The sequence below is a fragment of the Lissotriton helveticus genome, chromosome 6 (genome assembly GCF_964261635.1).
Source record: "Lissotriton helveticus chromosome 6, aLisHel1.1, whole genome shotgun sequence".
In the NCBI taxonomy this organism is placed as follows: Eukaryota; Metazoa; Chordata; class Amphibia; order Caudata; family Salamandridae; genus Lissotriton; species Lissotriton helveticus.
The window spans coordinates 1,131,330,973-1,131,352,325 of NC_136067.1; the positions used below are offsets into that span (position 1 = coordinate 1,131,330,973).

General features: G+C 43.0%; 1 protein-coding gene across 4 annotated transcripts in view; it reads left to right on the top strand.

Annotated features, from left to right (window-relative positions):
- LOC144763308 (uncharacterized) overlaps window positions 1-21,353 on the top strand; it is a 317,771-nt gene that overhangs the window by 223,460 nt on the left and 72,958 nt on the right. For 2 of the 4 annotated variants that reach the window (XM_078648776.1, XM_078648777.1), the window contains exon 10: window positions 12,557-16,864. The exons of 1 other annotated variant lie outside the window; for it this stretch is intronic. In XM_078648776.1, coding sequence (XP_078504902.1) covers window positions 12,557-13,326 — 770 coding nt within the window. In that variant the 3' untranslated portion in view covers window positions 13,327-16,864. Of the gene's footprint in view, window positions 1-12,556; window positions 16,865-21,353 lie in introns of those variants that run through there. One more of the 4 variants, XM_078648781.1, reaches the window with a different exon arrangement.

A 21,353-nucleotide genomic window follows, 5' to 3' on the forward strand; every position in this document is an offset into this window, starting at 1 on the left:
TTTTCGTACATGTTGAAATTATGTATACAGGCCTGTAGGAAGCAAGACCATAATTTGAGGCACATTTATGACACTACAGAAAGAGAAAGTTATAAATGAAAAATGAGGGAATACAAAGATTTAATTTGTGGGGGGAAATCGGCCTACTGTATGCACAAAATTAAATTGGCGAAAAACTCGACCAAGGAACTTTTTAGTATGGTAAAAAAACTATCAAATATTGTTGATTCAAAAAAGACAGAAAGTAGTCACACTTTGTGTGACTCTATTGCATCGTTTATTGTGGCAAAGGTGGAAGACTGCTATATTGGTTTTATGGCTAAGAATACATCGGCCATTTTACATCTGGTGCCTGCTGACCTGAAGGAGGAACCAGAATATTCAGCTGGGCTTCAGAATGATAATTACTTGGTAATTCTTTCATCCTTTTCAATTCTGTCAGAGGAGCGAGTCTATGACCTTTTATTATCAATAAAATCAGGGTCCCCGTTGGACCCCTGTCCTCCCATGATCGTCCAGTTGGCTCCTAATGTGTTAGCCAACCAACTGACGAATATTTTTATGAAATGATCAGTCAGCGCTTCTTCCCAAAGATGTGGAAAATCACATCCATCCTTCCTCTTCTCCAGAAACTGAGTTCACCTCCATTGGACCCAAATAGCTAACGGCTAATCTCTCGTCTTACCTTTCCAGCCAAGATTATTGAGAAGGTGCTGAATAAGGAACTGGTATTAGTCTTCAACACAAATCTGCTGGAGCATTCACTATTCGGATTTAGAGGGGACCATAGTACGGAGTCCGCATTGATGGTGGGCTCTGTAAAACTGAGAGCCATCTTGATGCAGATCAAATGAGCCTTGAACCTGCCGAATGTGTCCGCTACATTTCATAGGTCAACCATGTTATATTGGTTGACCGGCTTCATCCTCTTGGTATCAGGGGCTCTGCCCTACCCATCTTAAAATCCCTTCTGCTTAAAAAAAAAACAATTTGTGGCCTTGGATACATTTTCGTCTAGCAGTTTTTCATTACCTTCTGGAGTCCCGCTGGGCTCATCATTGAGCCCTACGCTTTGTAATCTATATATCACCCCCCTGGTTTAGATGATCAAAAATGTAGGATTCTCAGTCATCCGCTATGCAAACAACACTCAGATAGTGGTTTCCGTAACTGGCAATCCGGAAGACACTGCTAGCAGGTTTCATAGCTGAATGCTAGAAATCGGCAATTGGATGACCAACAACTGCTTAAAATAAGATTCCAGCAAAACTGAGGTGCACCTGCTGGGTAACAACATTTCCTTCTGGTCCCCTTCCTGGTGGCTACAGGAACAGGGAGCACCTCCTACACCTGTTTCTAAGGTAAAAAAAACATGGGAGTATCTTTGATGATAAATGACCTCATTTGACAAGAATATCCATCTGGTGACACCCTCGTCATGATATGTCCTTAAAATTTTAAGAGAATTTTTTCATTCATTCTAAAAGATATGCAGAAACTTATGACTACTGCACTTGTGCACTCAACATTAGATCATTGTAATGAACTATATGTCAATTTACAGCAAAGATTAACAAACAAATTACCAGTGCTGCAGAAAGCTGCAGCCCGAATGTTACTTAGAATCCCAAAGTACCACTCTGGTTCCTTGGCTCCGGATCATTGGTTGCCAATTCGCAAGCGCATTGTTTTTAAAGCACTTTGTATTGTCTTCAAAGAGCTGAATGGTCGGTGGACAAAATATCTAAAATATAATTTCAGATGCTGTTATCCACCTAGAACCTTGCGGTCCTCCTCAGCCTTCAATGTGATGGTACCCAAAGTTAAGAGAGCTCACTGGGAAGGCAATAGTTTTATTTATGGCACAGCTATAAGTTGGAATACTCTACCACTTTCTCTGAAGAAATGTACAGATCTCTGTGCCTCTAGGGAAAGATCTGGAAACATGGCCTTTTTAAGCAATAGTGTTTTCCTTATTTTTAGGACTTTTAACTCTGATATCCTTTTGCTTCTCTTTCTTCTTGCAGTTGGCAGCGCCTAGACGCCCTTGGGAATTAGTGCCCTATCCAAAAAACTATTTTCATTTATTTTCATTTCTATGCAGCGTATGTTTTCTACGTTAAAATTGCAGCCAAGTGCTTCAATTTTGATATAAAGTATTGCAAACCTTTTTTCTTCAAACCTGCTATTTATTATAAACCAGATTGTGATGATTTTGGTGCCTAAAGTTATATAGCGATATGTGTTATTTTTATAAATTGGTGTGGATGTCCATAATAAGTCATGTGCATCATTTGTTGACTGTGTGTTGCGGAAGTCTAATACTCCTCTCTGAAAAGCCTATTGCTGCTTGACCACACTATCCCTAAAAGAGCACCTTTGGATTGATAGAGCAAGCCCCTGGCAACTCGTAAGGGAATACCGCGACTCTTTGCACGTAATACCTCTTTTTGGTATACCACATAAAGAGCCGGCTCCCTACAGGAGCTAAACCCACGTTCAAGAGGGGGATCACAAAAGTAGTGTTGATTATATGCTGGTAGATGTTAGGGTTTGGCAGGAGATGGTTGATAAGGAGCTCACTGTTCGCCAGGAAAGTGACAATTTCCCTCTCTCACTCAAACTGAAGGGGTACCAAATAAAGGACGAGGTCTGCCCTGAGATAGCAACATCTACTGCAATAGCTCTGAATAATAATAAGCGCAATTTGAAATGGGTGGACATTTATGATACTGAGAACATCCAGCAAGAGATTTATGACATGGTCAGCGCAGCTTTGTCAGTACTTAATAAGCAGGACTGTTTATCTTCCCAGATTTTGGGGCGATCATAAAGATTTGTTTTATAGTTTGAAGGCATTCTTTGTGAAAGAGGTCAAAACACTCAATTATCCTCCTAAAGCACACTAATGATTTGACCATCAATACAGAGTTGTAAAATCAAATTTGGTGAAAGCCCTAAAAAAGCAATATACGGTATGACATCACCAGTCCCGGACTGAATCATGCCAAGGTTATCAAGTCTAGTAAGACCAAGTGGGAAGCTAAGATGTGGGAGGATCTGCTGGTATCAGTGAAAGGGATGGACATTAGATTGTTTTAGTACCTGGTGACACATAAGGAACGTAGGGACCATGTCGCCAAAAATGTCATATCTCTGCGGGAGAGTGAGTAAAGCATTTTACAGCTCTTTATTCTGAGCCATAACTTGAGTATAGTAGCCCCCAGGGCTTAACTCTGTGAGGTCCTTGGTAAAACTGAGGTTCCCAATGGCATATTGAGTCTGATTCAGCAGTTATATACAGGGAATTTTGCTAGGTTCAGATGGGTCCTAGGTGGAGAAACAGATGGAGACCTCCCAATCAGATCAGGTGTCCACCAGGAATGTGTCCTGGCACGCAATTTATTTTTCTTAGCCATCCATCGATGTATTGCCTATCTTTTGGATTTCCAGAACTATTCCCCTAAAATGGCTGGGTCCAAAGTGCTGGGTCTGCTCTTTGCAGATGATACTCTACACTTCTCCAAAACCTTGCGGGGTTTAAATTCCCTCTTTGGGAAGTTTAGTTTATTCTACAAGAACCACAGCCTAGAAAAAAACAACAGTAAAACGAAATTCATGGTATTCAGCCATCGGAAGAAAATGACGGGGAATGTGGTTGTACAGTGGTCAGTTTAGAAAGGGGCCCCAAATTAGATTATCTCGGTGTGAGACTCAACGACACCCATAAATGGTCAGCCAAGATTGAAAAAAGTTTACTAATTCATAAACACAGAGCTGAGTTTTTTAATAAGGTTTGCCAATAGAGCGCCTTCATACCAAATCTTTCCAGCACTAGAGATATATAAGGCTCCAGCCTTTGGGGAAGCTCTATATGGGGGACTTGTGGGACTGTTGTAACCTCGATTCATCATACAGATGTGAAAATTCCTACATTAAATCCTTGCTGAGGATACCGAAAAGTGCCCCACTACTAACGCTGAGGTTTGATTTAAATCGCAGACAAATTTCAGACACAGCCTGCCTAAAACCTATTTTATATTGGATCAGACTCTGGAGGGTAGAGGAATTGGCTACCACTGGGAGATAGTGGCCAATTGTTTGGCATCAATGATTCCCTGGGTCTCTCATGTAAAAAACCTGCTTGACCAGGCTAGGATTAACTGAATATTGACTGAATCGCTCTTCTATGCCTATGAGTGCCCGACAAACTGTTAAATACTGTTATTGGAATGCTGTTTTTGCACTAGAATCTCAACTGTATCCTTGATATCCTGACTGACTCATATTTGTCCTTCAAATGTGTATCACAATTCGAAGAATTTATGGACTGTGTAAACGCCCCATTTTTAGGATCCATGTTTATTAAATTAAGGCTCGGGATTTTGCCAATTGCATCGTTCACTTGCTTGTGGAGCACAAACAATGGTATTTCCAACTACCTATGTCCCATGAGATGTCAATCTGTTGAAAACAAAGAACATGTTCTATTCTTTTGTCGTGCTTAGGCAAAACAGCATGCTTGTGGATTGCTTTGCTTTGTCGTCTTTTCGAGCTTAAAAATTGGCATATAGCCTTGAGAATATGTAAGTCAGACAATAGATGAAGCATTGTATATTCGGTCTCCAATTATTTATGTTCAATTTGGCATATAAGATCAAAGGCGGTTGGGGCAAACACTTTATTGCAATGGTGACATTTAATGTTTTAACATTTATACAGCTCTTCTTTTGCATGCACAGTGCACTTTAAGTCTACCTATACAAGTTAATGATTTTGTGTATCCCTGAAAAGATTTTACTGCTAGATGTAATGCCTAGCATAATGGACCCTTTCAGAGCCTATTTGTAGGTTTCTTTTTGAGCTTTTTGTCTTTCTGGAAATTGTTTTAGCATGAAGGTACTCCATTGTGCTTTTTATCATAAAAAGATGAAATATGATCTTAACCTATTTTAATTCACATGCACTGTAATTAATTTAATATTTTCTTCAACATATGTGTTATCTAATTTTGAGAGACTGATACTGTGTACTTTTATTGTTCAAAAATGCCAAAAATCCAATAAGGTAAACTGGAAATATGATTTTTAAAAGTTTGAAGTAGGAATATCGTCAAGAAGCACAAAGTGCCAATGTTAGTCACTGGTTGAGGTAGACCAGGACCTAGGTTCAATTTGAAGCTGGTCGCGATGGAGTAGAGGTGGGATGCCCCAACCAGGTTCATCTTGGTCAAAGATTTTACCTTCATACTTAACCAGGACATCATTAGAGCCACTTAGAGACATAGTGTAGTGTGTCAGGCAGAGGACAACAGAAGCAAAAATTACAGGTACAGTTGCCACAGGTCAGCTAGGCAGTTGCAGCAATTGCATCTCTTACCTTGTTGTCTCCCTGTAGCTACATGGAAGGTCAGCCAGCTGAGCCTTGGAGTCTACTTCTTTGTCCTAGGTACAAGAGTAAACGGGTCCAGTCCAATGTTCCCTCTAATTTTTTTCCTCTATGTGCGGCAGTGTAAGGTCTATGTGCGCTGCAACCCATCCTATGTGCGCCAGTACCCAGACCCCCCGTGTGGGTGCAGCACCAAATATCACTCCAAACTTTTGCTTAAAAATGTGGAAAGACTGTGCATTTCCACACATACAGCGCAACGTGATTGGTCTTAAGGCAGGTTTGAAACCGTCCCATATAGCAATTTGAAACCTTGGCAGCTATGTTGCTGTATTCCTTTTCTTAATAGAGCTGGGCTGCGGGTGATTGTGTGCATTTGTTAAAGTTTTCATATTAATTGCAGCTCATGACGGGCGCTGCGATTAACATGAAAACTTTAACAAATGCTCTCTTTGAGCAGGAAAAATAAATGATAATAACTTTATTATCATTTTATTTTTCGCAGCTTCTGGGCAGGGTTAGGGGAGGGCAGGCCTGGAGGCACAGGGGGAGGTGTGGTTTGCACACTCCAAGTGCACATGACCTCTTGGCCGGCCGTCTTGGCCTGGCCAAACAGTCCTGCGCACTTTGCATATTCCCCACCTGGCTGCTTTTCACAGCCTGGTGGGGAACATGCCAGGCCCCCAGTCCCCTTCTGATAGCCGATCCAGGGTGCTCAGACCAATCACAACGCTGCATTGCAGCGTTGTGATCGGCTGTGGGGAGCCTGGGTGCTTCCTGGTTTCAGGACTCACCATAGTAGAAGGAGGAGAGAGACAACTGGCAGAAAGAGGTAAGTGGTATTTTTTTTACCCGCTTTTTGTCTTGTACTCTCCATCTCGCCCCCTCTTTCTCTGCCACACCCTGGTCCTGGGGAGAGAATGACAGGAGCTAGGTGTTTGGGGAGGGTGCTGGAGCTCTGTAGTTGGCGATAAAGACTTGTGATAAACTCCACCTCCCTGCTACGACACTCCCCTCACCTTCTCTAGCCCTCACAGCTGTTATTCCTCTCAGGATTGCTGTGACGGGCACCGGTGACAAGCTGGTTCACTGGTGGGGAGGTGGGGGAACGGAGTAGTGCAGATGGGCACATGTCTACTCCATTCCCCTGCTGACACCATCCCCTTTCTCCCTTCCTCCCACTCTCCTGGCTAAAGGACAAAACACTTCAGTCTAAACCACATAGTCCTAAAACATGTTAGACCTCAGTTGCACCATGCTTCAGACAGAAGATCACAGAGGAGATACTAGAGGGTAGATCATTAGGTCTTACTGCGATTTTAGCATACTAGAAATGGTCTGATTACTCACCGATGAAAGCAGCTCTTTTTGGAAGGTTTAATCTGACCACAGATTAGTATTTAAAAGAACTTTGCCGCATTTCTACGCAGAGTAACCAGACATTATTGGAAGACTGATTGGACCTTGAATAAACTGACATTTCTAAAGTGCTGGAGTACGCCTAACTTGACACAGGTAAACCTCTGATTTCTGCAAAGAACATCCTGTGTATTTATTTTGTAGAGTTACATTAACATGTGGCTGATGGAAAGCTGTTTAGCACTTACAAGTTTGCAAAGACTCCTGGCAGGTGGTCAACATGAGGTTGCAGAGGAATACATCTCAATTAGTGCACATTTCCACACTGATTCAATCATAGCTGCCAAAGTTTCAGATTGCTAAGTGTGACGTTTTCATAATTTCACTGTAATTATGGGTGACATTCACACAGTCTGACTCTGCTCAGTTTTCAGAAGCCTGCTGTTAGCCCACTTTAGTTCAGTGACTTTCTTAGTTTCTCGTTGCTCAAATGGGTGTAATTTCTGATATTTATGTGCTTCCCTTGTCTTCATTGCTTGATTTTGCTTGCGAGAAAGTGACACTCATAGTCAGTGAGAATGTCAATCATAATTACACTGAAATTATGAAAATGTGACACATAGTAATCTGAAACCTTAGCAACTATGCTGTGGTCTTCCCCCCCAAACCCCCCCCCTCCTTGACCCCCACCACTCCCAAACCTCACCAGCCACTGCTGCTATTAAGAAAATAAATGAAGCAAGTCTACAAACACGGCATGTGCTATCAGGTGATTATGAAAGCACAAGCCGTGTTTGTAGACTTGCTGTATTTCTTTTCTTAGTATAGCTGGGCTATGTGGTGGTTGTGTGCATTTGTTACAGTTTTCATGTTAATCACAGCGGTCATCATGAGCTGCAGTTAACATGAAAACTTTAGCAAAGGCACACAATCACCGCACAGCCCAGCTCTATTAAGAAAAGAAATGCAGCAAGTCTAGAAACACAACGTGTGCTTTTAGATGATTCTGAAAGTACAATCCGTGTTTGTAGACTTACTGCATTTCTTTTGTAACTAACATGCGGCTGCGGGGCAGATTGCGTGCTTTTGTGAAAGAATTCATGTTAATCTCAGCTTGTGACTGGCGCTGCAATTAACATAAGTGCTTAAACAAAAGCTCACAATGTCCCCCGCAGTAGCTCTCAAGACAGAAAAGAAATGAAGCAAGTGCAGGTGCCCTCGATCCCACAGGCTGCCTCTTCCTCCACAACCAGGAAATGCCTGATTTTTGCACCGCTCGCCTTTTGAGAGCAGCGGAGCAGGTGCTCTTGGGGGATGTGCTGTGTGTGCGCGCCACACAGATAGCACTGCGCGCTCGGAGGGCAGAGGTGCGCATGCGCACCTTACTGGGAACAGTCCAGTAATTCAGGGCCTCTTAGGCCACAGACAGCAGGTCCAGTTCTTTTCTGTTCTTCCTCAGGTCCAGAAAGTGTTCTCCAGTGGATGCCTGGAGATGCCACTTTTATGCCTGGCACGATCTAGCGAGTGGGAATGACTCTGGACATGCCCTAACCAATGAAGTAAATGTTCCTGGGGCAAACTCTACCCACTCTGGGCATTTTCAAGATGGTGAGAGTCTTGGGACACACTAAACTTGGGATCTGAGGGGTGGAGGTGTGTACTATGGTAATCCCATTGTCTCCCCACAGCTAACACTGAAATCCAGTTTGAAGCAGCCGCTGTGCCCACAATGAACTCCGAGACAGGAATAAACAGGGTCCTTTAACAGTTAAACAGTGGATACACTGAATTGTCTTGGCATCTTGTTCCCTTCCTTTCTAGTGCATCCCATGTGTTATATTTAAAACCCAGAGACGGATGTTTGGTAGGACAAAGCAGGGTCCTTCAGCAACCAAATAATGAATAAACAAAAATTGTCTTTGCATCCTGCTCTCTCCCTTTCAAATGTTACATGTGGCTCGGCAGACATCTCAAGCAGCATTTTACACTGCTATCAAAAGGAAATCACTAGCCCCTACACTGCACATTTTGTGAGGTTCAGGAGTCATCTCTTCCCATTCAGGTCAGCCTTTTGTTTGTTCTTGGGAGGCATTTCACACTTTTTCAGATGCTAAGGAAGTTGGAAAGCAGATGCAAATTAGCCACCGGAAACTTCAGGGACAGAAAAGGCAGTTTTCTAAAAGTTTATTTTCCATAATATTTATTTTATTTATTTTATTTTAAAAATTCAACTTCACCATTGAATTGGATTTTTAATTATCAAAAATTGTTCGTAATTATTATTTTTTTTCTTTGCAACTCCAATTCCGGAGATACAGTATTAGGAATTTAATCTGTACCCTGGTTTTCTACATGGGAAAGCTAGGCCTGCCACAATGAAAAATATCTCTTGGGTGGTATTTACGGTAAGGACATATGAACATTACATTTCTACATGTCCTACTTTTAAATATGGTGTACCATGCCTTGTGGGCTACCATGGGGTTACTAATATTTAAAAGGGAGATTTTGACTTGTTTGAAGGGTTTCTTTTTACGGGTTAAACTGCAGTTTTTACATTGTAACAGTCAGGTTACAATGATAGGCCTGACCGTGTTTTACAGCGGTCCATTAGTGGTATTTAACTTTCAGGCCCTGGGTACTTTCTATCATGTGCTAGGGACTTAAAGGCAAATTAAATCTGCCAATTAGGAGTATGTATATTCAAGCACTTTAAAAGGGGAGTGTAGGAAAGTGCCTCTTTTTGCATGGTTGCCCCCCACTTTTTGCATGATGTTGATGCTCTTTCGACTAAGTGTGCCCTGGGTTCCTGCCAACCACATTCCCAGGTTCTATGTTCTTTCCTTAAAATTGTACTGTTGCACACCCAATTGGCAACTCTCTGGCCACATGTAAGTCACTTATAAAAGGTACCATGGGTACCAAGGGCCCTGTGACCTGGGAAGGCCTCTAAGGACTGCAGCACATATTATGCCACCCTTAGAGACCCTATACCCTGACACGCTCACTCTGCCATTGCAGGCTGCGTGTTTTGGTGCAGAATAAAGTGAGGAGTCGACATGGCATGGCATACATCCCTGTGGACCATGCCTACAATCCACTGTCTAGCTGGGTGCACTATGCCACTGGTGAGGGTACATGTGTTTGAGCCATGTACCCTTACAGTGCCTAAGTCCATTCTTAGATATTGTAAGTGCAGTAAAGCCATAACGAGTATATGGTCTGGGAGTTTGTCATTACGGACTCCATAGCACCATCATGGCTTTACTGAAAAATGGGAAGGTTGATAGCAAACTTATCAGCACATAGGTCCACGAAGGGGAAGCTTCAAATGCTTGCCGCCTTTGTGAGCTGATCCAGCCATTTGCTGCCTCCAGCAACTGGCCCCCAACAGTTCTGACCCCCACTTTGGGTGGAAGAATCAGCAGGAAAACCAAAATAGGAGGAGAGGTATGCCCACCTTTGCCAACTCCACCCCTTAGGTGGGAGAGTCGAGGTGAAGCACAACTCTGTCCCCGCCATCTTGAAGATGGGGGACCCAGCCAGCCAGAGTGAGGCTTATGTCCCCCTTCCACTGGAGGGTGGCATTATAGGTGGTGTAACCACGGTACACCCCCTTTCTGGAGGATGACCAGAGCCGGTAAGGAAAACCTGATGCCAAAAGACAGCCCTGCACCCGACGGTGTCCCGGCATCCCTCAACATCCCAATTTACCTCGCCAACTGGTGGTCACCTCCAGAAGATCTTCGTGCCTGAGCCTGCAGTGTTTGTTCTGACCAGAGCTTCTTCTGACTACAGCTTCCCCATTAAAACCAACAGGGCTCCCGACATCGAACCAACACCCCGCACCTGGGTGCCCCAGTGCCACTGTGGGTGCACCTTGTGTGATATTTTGGATGCCCCTTTGCCCTGAGCTATCCCCTAGGAGCTTTACTCCCCCATCGAAGTGGCGGGCCTGTAAGCAGCCTCCAACCGGAGGCCCCCTAGCCCCCATTGGATAACATTGTCCTCAGCACTCTTCAACCGGATGCTCTAGTGTCGCTGAGGGTGTAGGGTGTTCTTTGAGTACATCCTCAACCCTGAGGGAACTCTGCTTTTAACCCCAGAAAACCAACTCTCCAAACCAAGTACCTACCTTGAAACCGATAACTTCATTTCCTCCCAGAGGATTGCATTGACTGCTTTTCTGTGAAAAAAGTTTGAAGTGTGGAGTTGGAGATTGTACGAAAACCCAAGAAACTGTGTGTTTACAAAAACTGATTTACCTTGTATCTAGGAAATGTCCCAGTGTGATATCTAGGCATATCAGACTGAGTAGAAAAAGTAACATAAAAAGTAATCACAAAGTAACTGAAAAGTAATTTAATCTGTTTCTGAACATTTGACCTTCTTGTAACTGCATTCAACTGTATTATATTACAAAGGTATTCTTTTACACACCGGCACCAAGTCTGGCTTGGTTCTAAAAATAAAATACAACAAAGAAATATTTTTGATACAAACAATTGGTCTTTCAGTCTTTGAGTGTGTGATATCATTTTGTGCCAGAGTGTGTACAATAAATGCTTAACACTACCCTCTGATGGAGTCTTACTGCTCGCCCACACTACCACAAATGGAGAGTAAGGTATCTGCAGGCTCCCAAAAAGCTCTGTAAGCCTTTTGGGATCCGCTGGACTCTGTGTACACTATACCTTACTTTGGTATAGTGTATGTGTAGATATATATATATATATATATATATAACAGCTTCTTATAGGGAGCAAAGGCACTTTACTACTTTTTAGCTGGTGTAAGTTGCACAGAGTTCGAAAGCAAGAAAAAATATAGGCTCCAGCAGAGGGCGAAAAATCTGGGGTAACCAAGCAGAAAAGGCACCCTTTATCCAGTACCCTTTTCCCACTCCATTTATGCATGCGATAAAACTTACCTTTGGAATATGTTGAAATATATTTACATGCATAAATGTTGTGGAAAAGCATTTCGAAAGGCATATGAATAGCCACAAAGTTAGAACTTTATGGGTGTTTATTATCTTGTGTGCCCCCACAGTCTCTAATCCCTATCTCACTACTGCAGACACTCCTCCATATTTCAAAATATTGTCGCTAGTTGGTTCCATCAGCAATACTACATATACACAGAACTGATTCTCTTAACTGCATATGAATTTCTGTGCACCTAAGTAGGAATGAGATGTACAAAAATAGTTGAGAATCGGGTCTTTGGCATGCAAAGAAAAATTATTTTAGTCAGCCTCTATTTACTATGACTAGAAAAACTGCTCCAACGTGCATTAGGACCCATTGAATTTGACACCGGCCAGAGCCACACAGGTCTGGGGTAAAAGCATTGATGCTTTAGACACAGCTTTCTTCCTAACAGTAATTTCGCCAAATGGCCACAAATCAAAATTGTTGCCACTTGAGTCCTGCAAGGAATTGCAGCAATAGGCTCATAGTCCATCGGATTAGATTTTTTTAAAGTCATGCCTAGTAGATGGACTATTTGTGTTGAATTTAACCAATTCGTCCTCATTAAAGGCTTTTACAGTAAAATATAGTTTATATGAAAATATGGAATGGCCACTCTGTTTGCTGAAGGCATACTTGTAATAAACTGCAAATGGCTACCCATTAGCCTTAAAGTTGCATCTTTCAAGCTCCTGACCCTTGTAGACATTGGATTTACCCAGAGGTATTGACAGCATGATTTATGAGCCAGGGTATATATTTTGATATATTATTTCATTGTGCTAAAGTACTTTACTTGAAGAAAGCAAACAACTTGTTTTGTTTTATTCAAACAGCTGGTGGACACAGTAGCATGAAAAAAACAGATGGACATGCTTTGGCTTGTACTGAACGAAGAGCAGCCAGCAAAATTACACCAGAAAAAGTGATTGTTTTCCAGAGTTCTGAGACGCAAGTAGCTGCCGTAAGAAAATCATGCTCTGGAATCAAAAATGAAGTGGAAGAAGAGGAAAATGTTGAGTGTGAACTTGGTTTGCGAAAACCAATCAATACCACTTTCTGCCAGGATTTTTCTAAAGCAATGATTTCACAAGAAAATAATACATGTGATAGTCACTTAAAGAATATACATCTTATGTATCAGCAAGACATCGAATCATCTAATTGTTTACGACCTGAGGTTGGAAAACACTCAGTGGAGAAAACAGATCTGATTATAATTGAAAAAATAAAAGAAGAGATGCGGTATGTATGTGCCAAATGTGGAAGAAAATTTACCCGAAAGGAAAATCTCATGACACACCTGAAAATACATATGGGACTTGTAAAAGAGAAACGATATAAGTGCACCGAATGTGAGAAAAGCTTTAGTCATAAAGGAAATTTTATGATGCATCAAAAAACACATGCAGGAGAGAAACCATATCAATGCACTCAATGTGAGAAAAGGTTCAACCGAAAGGGAAATCTTATTAGGCACTATAGAACACATACAGGAGAAAAGCCATACAAATGCACTTACTGTGAGAAGAGCTTCAGTCAAAAAAAAAATCTTATTACACATCACACAATACATACATGTAATGAGCAGGACCAAAGTGCATGAAAAATAAAGTTGAACATGATGAGATAATGCAATTTCATAATCATTGGAGAAAAATTATCCTGGCAGTTCCTGTCTCAAAAATAAATTTAAGGTCTGCCATTGTGTGTAACTGACTTTGAGACTGAACCAGGAAAGATATTGTAGAAGTCACCAAAATGTGAACCTAAAGAAACGTCTTACTGTAAACCTGTGATGATTTGCCTTTGTCCTCAAATGATTGAGCCATGGGTAGGTCTGCAGAGTTTCAAATGACCAGGTATTAGACACCAGGTAGCCTCTGATTGATCACATGCTGATACAACAGTGACATTCTTGTAGTGAGCAAGCAGCAGAGTTTAGTATACTGCTTCTCTTACTGAAAGTAGAACTTTTTTTAATAGAAAAGCAAGAGGTCAGCTATAAAACTATAGGAATAAAGCACAGAGTGAAAGTGAAATTGAGGAATCTGCATATTGGTGCATTCAAAAGTATAACAAACAATGGTAAAGCCAGTAGGTTTGGCCTCGACAAGATGTTGTATTGTTAATATTTTGTAATTCTTTTTTATTGGAAGCATGCCGCAAAACTAAAAAAGTAGAAGAAAAGGAACATGGCGGCCAATAGACTATAATAAAACCTTTACAATTAAAACAAAATGAACTGTTGTATAGAATTTTCATATAGCAGCCTGGGTCGTTCCTTGTTAATGGGTGTACAATAGAACAGGTATAAAAATCCTTCTTCATTTTAATGCATATCATAGGAAAATAAGGTTTATGCCAACACAAAGAAAATGTACAATAGGCTTTGAATTAATGTAACCTAAAGACATAGTTTAAAGTGACAAAATATTTTTTGAAAATGGATAAGGTAGAGAAAGAAAATACATTGACAAAGTAGAGTATTGGCACTTCAGCCCTGTCACTTAAGCACACTTCTTTCTAGACATATGTGCATGTTATCAGTCAAAGGGCCCTCACGCACCACGCGCGAGAGCCACTGGCTAAAGGGGCATGACCCATTTCCCTATACTCTTTGTTGTGGTGTGAATGGCACTTGAACAGACCAATGGACGAGGAGGGGTGACCCAAAGCTCTACTCTGTATGTATGTATGTATGTATGAAAGAACGTATGTATGTGTGTATTAATGTTTTATATATTTATTTGTATTATTACATGAGGCTGACAAGACAGCTATTGCTGTTTCTAGCACAGACTGAATAATGTATTTGCTGCTGTGTCATAGCAGGACAGAGGGCATCTCGTGTTAGAAAAACATAAACGGGAATGCAGGAGTGCAGCAAGGTGGTTTTATTCTGCAGCTGTTTTTATTAGGTCTCGCCTATGCAGAGCGCATGCGCTGCATAGAAGAGGGACCTAATGCCATCGGCACAGCTTTGGGGGCAAAAACGTGCACGCGTTGCATTGCTTGCAATGGCAACGCGTGCACGTCTGCCAATTTCCTTGCGGGAGCACGCGGCGCCATATGGTCGAACGCTCCCGCAAGGGAATCGCGCAGGCTCCCTCCCCCAGCTGCTGCGCGAGGCTCGCGCTTGTTACACGAGTACACGTCGAGCGCAGGTTATTGGGCATCGGCAGTACTTGCATCTAATCTATAACGCGCCATGAAGAGGTATCGCTAACTCAGCTTCAATACAAGGGAATGCTGTACAAAGCTTTAAATAACTTACAGATAACTATTAGCAGCTTAAAGATCATATGGTGAGGCAGAAGATCTAAAGAGAATTTCCCTCGAAGGCAGAAAAAAGTTATGTTCCAAGTAGGGACAGGGGCCGCCGATAGCTTTAACTTTTTAGTTCAAAAAGTTTCAGTACTAGGTAATCCGTTGGTGTGCTGGTCTGTAGGTAAATCATGTTAAATGCTAACACTAACGTCCGACTGGTCTTTAAATGACTTGTGTGGTTATCTGACACCGGAGTAGGAATGGCCTGTCCCTAAATTCTGAGAGTTCTTGACTTCCCAATTGGAGTAGCCTGTAGATGCTTTAAGGGATTTCTCCCACACCTGAGGTGAGCTCGACTAGTCAGTAGTTGAAGCTCCTGAAATTCCTGTAGAAGGGCTGGGACAGAGTCAGTCACATGTCCGACGCCAGTGCCACGTGTGTCTGACTGCTCCCCCGCCCTCATATCCTTTCTGTGGCTCCGGTATGTTCTATCTCGGCAGTGCCATGGCCACTGCTGGTACTCTCACACACTGCGAAGGAGTCCGCTGAAAGATGAAAGTTTTAGACCAAGACCAGATACTCACATCTCTTTTTATAACCTCTTCATTAGGCTGGGTCACTAAAATGCTCCCCCCGAGCCCCGCCTCTCAAGCTCCCTTAAAGTACTGAAGCTGACAAAAAGTTGCAAACTTCACATGACCGATTCTGGCATTTCTGACCCCAGATTGTGGAAGACACTGAGTGGCATGCTCCATCCCGCCTAGGATGCCGGCCCGGCTCTAGCTCTGCTCGCTGAGAGGGCCCCCTCCTCATCAAGAGCTTGCCCAACGCTCTTGACACCGTATCTGTAGGGGAGGCCTCGATTCCTGGACCTACCTTTGATCGGTGCAGACACCATGGAGGTCTGGAATCTGTTCTGCTGCTGCTGCCGCCACGAGGAGGAGCCGGAGAAGATCCCTCTCATAAGGTAAAGGAATGCAGGTGCAGTGGCTACTGTCTGAGGAATAGCGCTGCTGTCTGAGATCTGCACAGCCTGAGGGATAGCGCTGCTGTTGGAGATCTGCACACCATGAGGGATAGCGCTGCTGTAAAAGATCTGCACAGAGTAGGGGATAGTACTTCTGTGAGATTTGCGCAAAAAGAGGGATTTGACTGCTGTCTGAGATTTGCACAACCAGAGGGACAGCACTGCTCTCTGATAGGTGGGTGAGCCAACAAATTTAACGGAGAGCTGGGCCTGGGGTCTGGCTGAGCTCCGAGAGCCCGTGGACGAGCCGAGCCCTGAAAATATTTGGTATGCAAGTCATGCAACAAGCTTCCTGTGAAAATATGATGAAGCCGCTTCAAATGTAAAGTGTATTCTTCAACATGCGGATGTGTTTCAGTACTTCAGATTATACAACTAAATTGAGAAGTATGTATGAAGTGTGATAGTTTTCAAACATTAACTTAAAAGCATTATTGCCCCCGCCCCCCTTTCTGGCAATACCATTAGTGAACTAAAGGGCATGTCAGCTGTCATGTGTTCCTATGTATACGAGGTGGAGATATTTATTCCAGACAGAGGTTCACTCCAGTGTGTTAAACAAAAAACAATAGGTTTGGGTATTGTGCACATCCCGAACGCACATATTTGGAAGCTTTCTCAAATATGATAATGAAGAAAAAGAACTCGATTAAATATATTTTCCCAGGATCACACAATTTCGTGAAACGGGATAGCTGATATTTCTTGTTTTACTCTATATATTAAATACATATGTGTACTGTATTTACCTTGATATTTGGTTTAAATGTATTATGTTGTGGGAACAAACAGAAAGGCCCAAAGCATCAAACCGCTCTAAAGAACTCTAATTAAAGAAATAATGTTTGCCATGATGAAAAAGGTCCGCATGTCATTAATTATGAAATAACAGTAATAATTTATGGTGAAGGAGGGTAACTTTATCTTGTTTCACTAGAGGACAACACTGCTGTCTGAGATCAGTGCACCCTGAGGGATAGTGCTGCTGTCACAGATCTGAACAGCCTGAGGAACAGCGCTACTATTTCGGAGCTGCGCAAACCTGAGGGATAGTGCTGCTGTCTGAGAACTGCGCATCCTGAGAGATAGCACTGCTGTCTAAGATCTGCGCAACCCTAGGGGATAGCACTGCTGTTTGAGATCTGCGCTGGCATAGGGATATTGCAGCTGTATGAGATATATGCAACCGGAGGGATAGTGCTGCTGTCTAAGATCTGCTCAACCCTAGGGTTGGCACTGTTGTCTAAGATCTGCTCAACCCTAGGGTTAGCACTGCTGTCTAAGATCTGCTCAACCCTAGGGTTAGCACTGCTGTCTAAGATCTGCTCAACCCTAGGGTTGGCACTGCTGTCTAAGATCTGCTCAACCCTAGGGTTAGCACTGCTGTCTAAGATTTTCTCAACCCTAGGGTTAGCACTGCTGCCTAAGATCTGCTCAACCCTAGGGTTAGCACTGCTGTCTAAGATATGCACAACCCTAGGGTTAGCACTGCTGTCTAAGATCTGCTCAACCCTAGGGTTGACACTGCTGTCTAAGATCTGCTCAACCCTAGGGTTGGCACTGCTGTCTAAGATCTGCTCAACCCCAGGGTTGGCACTGCTGTCTAAGATCTGCTCAACCCTGCTGCTCTGGTGTATATTATCTGTGAATCTGTGGGACAGCCCTGCTGCTTACGATCTGCAAACATTGTGAACCATGTAACAATATAGGCACAAAGTAGATACACAGGGTATGGCGCTTTCTTGTGGGCCCCCCGGCAGAGTGGCGTTGGCCTGGCCGCAAGTCCGAACGAGACATTAGAACCCTTAATCCCAGTAGCTCGCAGCTGTCACAATCCGTGTTCACAGAAGGAAAGGGTGGTGTTTACTGAAGATGCCCCCTGCTTCTAGCTGGCATGGTGCCTCTGGACCCCAGTGAAAAATACAAACTTTGGTTACAAAAGCATGTTAAATTTCACATTTAACTTGACTTTTACCTGCGTGTTGCACTCTAACATGAAGAAGTACGCTTTGGGAAATCACCAATTTATAAGGTTACAAATAATATTTAATAGGGGCACCAGTCAGGACAACTGACACCAGGCAGGCCCAGCATCTAATCTCCACTAACAACGCTAGAATGCCTTATAAACAGGACAACAGAACTCGGAGCGACGTCTGAGACAGGCATAGGCAGAACTCACATAACATAAAATGGATAGTTAATAGTACACAACAGCAAGCGATTAACGTACATAGATAAATAAAAGAAACACCTCTTATTAGAATAATATCTACTGATTGAATATTTATATACTTTGGGGAACAAGTGAAAAGTCGCCAGTTCGCTTTTTCCATGTGCTTTGCACAGAAGGGATATCAGGAGAACATTGACCGCAAAATCCTTATCTTTTGTACGCGTCATTCTCTGCATTTCCAAAAAATTCCCAACTTTCTGCAATGTGTGTACGATTGTGGGTTAGCCCAAGATTCAAACTTCCTAGTGAGGGTGGCACAGGAGGAGAAACCAGTTGGACTCAACATTCAGAACAGTAGACGCGGACTGTAATCTTCCATTCACCATTAGACTGTATTGTGTGATCTTGGACAAATCCCTTTATGTTTGTGCCAATGTTGCCTAAGTTACCTGCTAGAACTGTAATCTTGCCTAAAAGCAGATTCGTTTGCAGCGTGCACGACCCAATACATGGTACTCAATTTCCTTCTGAAACTTCCAGGGAGTTTGGAAGTCGGCTCATTCCAGATGCGAGTTTATGCACTTTTGTCTTTATATGCTCTGTACCAACAATGAGGCAACTTCATGAATACAAGATTATCTCCCAGACTCCTTTGCAGTGATTGCAGAACCAGCGTCATTAAGAAGTTATGTTCCTGAGCCGTAGCACAACTGATCAGTTGATTGTCTTTTAGGTCTGTTGTCGACAGATCTTCTGTGGACCAATTCAACAATTGACAGTAGCTCCGAGCCAGCCAAATGCTTACACTTCATTGGCTTTTGTGTCACTCTCATCTGTTTGCTTCTTATTCAATGGGTTTCCTTCCTCCTCTTGTGTTTGTCCCGCCTCTGGAGCATATCTCCTTTACCAGTCTTTTGATTGGATGATTGCATCTCTTCACTGCTCGCATTCAGGGAGGTACATGTACATCTTTCTATCTCTTTCAGCACCCCATGGGAATGCATGTGTTTTCTTGCTCTCTCCCGCGTGAGCAATTCCCCTCTCAAATCTCAGTCTCCTTATATGCACTCCATGCTTCCCCTTCTCCCACCAACTCTAGCTCGTCCATTTTCTCCCTCAGCCCGAATGGGCAGAAAGCATTACATTGAGCTGATGCTCCAAAGCACCAGCATAAAGCCTTGGCAAAGCCAATAGATTGGAACAGCCAGGCCTATTGACTTTTCTCGTTAACAATATCCCGCTATTTACAGCACATTAACTCCGAACAGATCTCATCGTTTTATGATGCCACAAGGTGTCATCTTCATTGAGAAGTGCCTTCTCTTTGCTTGCAGACTCCAGCAATGCGGGCTTCTTCCACTAAAATTCACAGGTTAGACGTGGTGGTTATTCCTTTGCTCATCTTATTCCTAAACGATGGATTTCTTGCCTATCAGGTTACGCTGGGCTGAGGATGAACTGAGGGGCATATTTACTGATGCAGCGCGGCGCTGCAAGCCATCTTGCTGCGCCGAAATGTGTCATTAAGAAAGTGCAGGGATGCGTCCGATTTGCAACAATACGACACATCCCTGTGCTTTCCTCTGCACTGGCACACAATTGGCTGCCTAGCTCCAATGCAGACACTCTTGCAGTATAGTGCAAGGGTGCCCGCGATGGATGTATGATGGAACCACGCATGCGAATGCCGTGCATGCCTTTACCACACAGTGATTGGAACACGGGCTCCGTTACCACGCGTTACCCATGATGTTACAACGATTATGCCTTTACCAGGCATGCCTTGTAGTGAATTACGTATAAAGGCATGTATGGTAAGGGCATATGTGTGGTATAGGTGGTAAGGGCATATGCAAAGTATCAGCTGTGTTGTAAGAAGGTCAGTTCACCTTCTCCAATGAACAATAACCCTATCTTTCACACTGCTTTATTTATTTCTGGAATTTAAAAAATAACGTTACCACATAAAAATGAGCGTGTTCAAACCAGTGATTAAAATGGTCATTCATTTCATACAAAAAGCTCACTGAAACAAAGATAGGGGACGTCAACTTGCACCCATAACCATAAATTCCACCTCCTCCATAATGCAATATGCTAAGCACTTCTGTGGTAGTTAAAGGGTTGGTACAAACCCCGAGTCCCCAGTCCTAAACAAAAACAAGCATTGGCATAGCTAATAGGTCTTGCCTTTGGGACCTTGTAAGTAAAGTGTAAGACTTCACGTTTACATTTACTGCATCCTAAATATGAAGTAAATGTAAACGTGAAGTCTTATACTTACGTTTTTTTTTTACCTTACAAGGTCCCAAAGGCGAAACCTATTGGCTATGCAAATGCTTGTTTTTGAATTCAGGAGACCTGGCATTTTCCTTGCTGCAAACTGGTACGGAAAGCTGAGCTTTAAACAAGCTTCTCTGATGCAGTCAGTAAACACCAGTCAGTGGCAGCGTGTATGTCCGGCATACAGTGGAACACTGCGGGTACAACTGTATACTTTTTTCGTTCAAAATTGACACAGCCCGGGCAAGAGCTGTGCACGCTTCCCTCATGGACACAACAGTTTTTAGGGCTCGGGCCTACGTCACCACGAAGTGGGGGCGGAGTTTCCGAGCTCTTATGTATTAGAAAAAAAAAGAATTCTGAAAGGGGTCCGGGCTGCCACATTCCAGAAAGCGCGCGTTTTTTGCGTGTGGTATTTTGCCATGTGCATGGTAATTGGTCCAGGCAAGGCTGTGTTTAAGTAAGGCAGCACGTCATAGGACTTAGGAATTTGTCAATGTCCACTTCCTGCATAAAGTGTTCGGACACGCGCAGAAGAATACATAAATCCTCAATTACCAGCTGTCCGAGGTGCCGGTAATTGAAGGCAGATGGTGCTGGGAGCGTGTGCACTGCTGTGTTTTTTTTCCCTTCAGCTCTGTGTGCGCGCATGAACAGCCGGCCAGCAATGTAGAGAATCACATGCATCAGATCTGTTTTTTTTAAACAATTGCGATCGCGAAAGTGATCTTTTTCTGTGCTGCTTGTTTAAACAATTGCGATCGCAAAAGTGATGCTTTCTGTGCTGCTTGTTTAAACAATTGCGATCGCGAAAGTGATGCTTTCTGTGCTGCTTGTTTTTCGTATGTAATCTTGTTCTTCTACGAACTCGATGGTA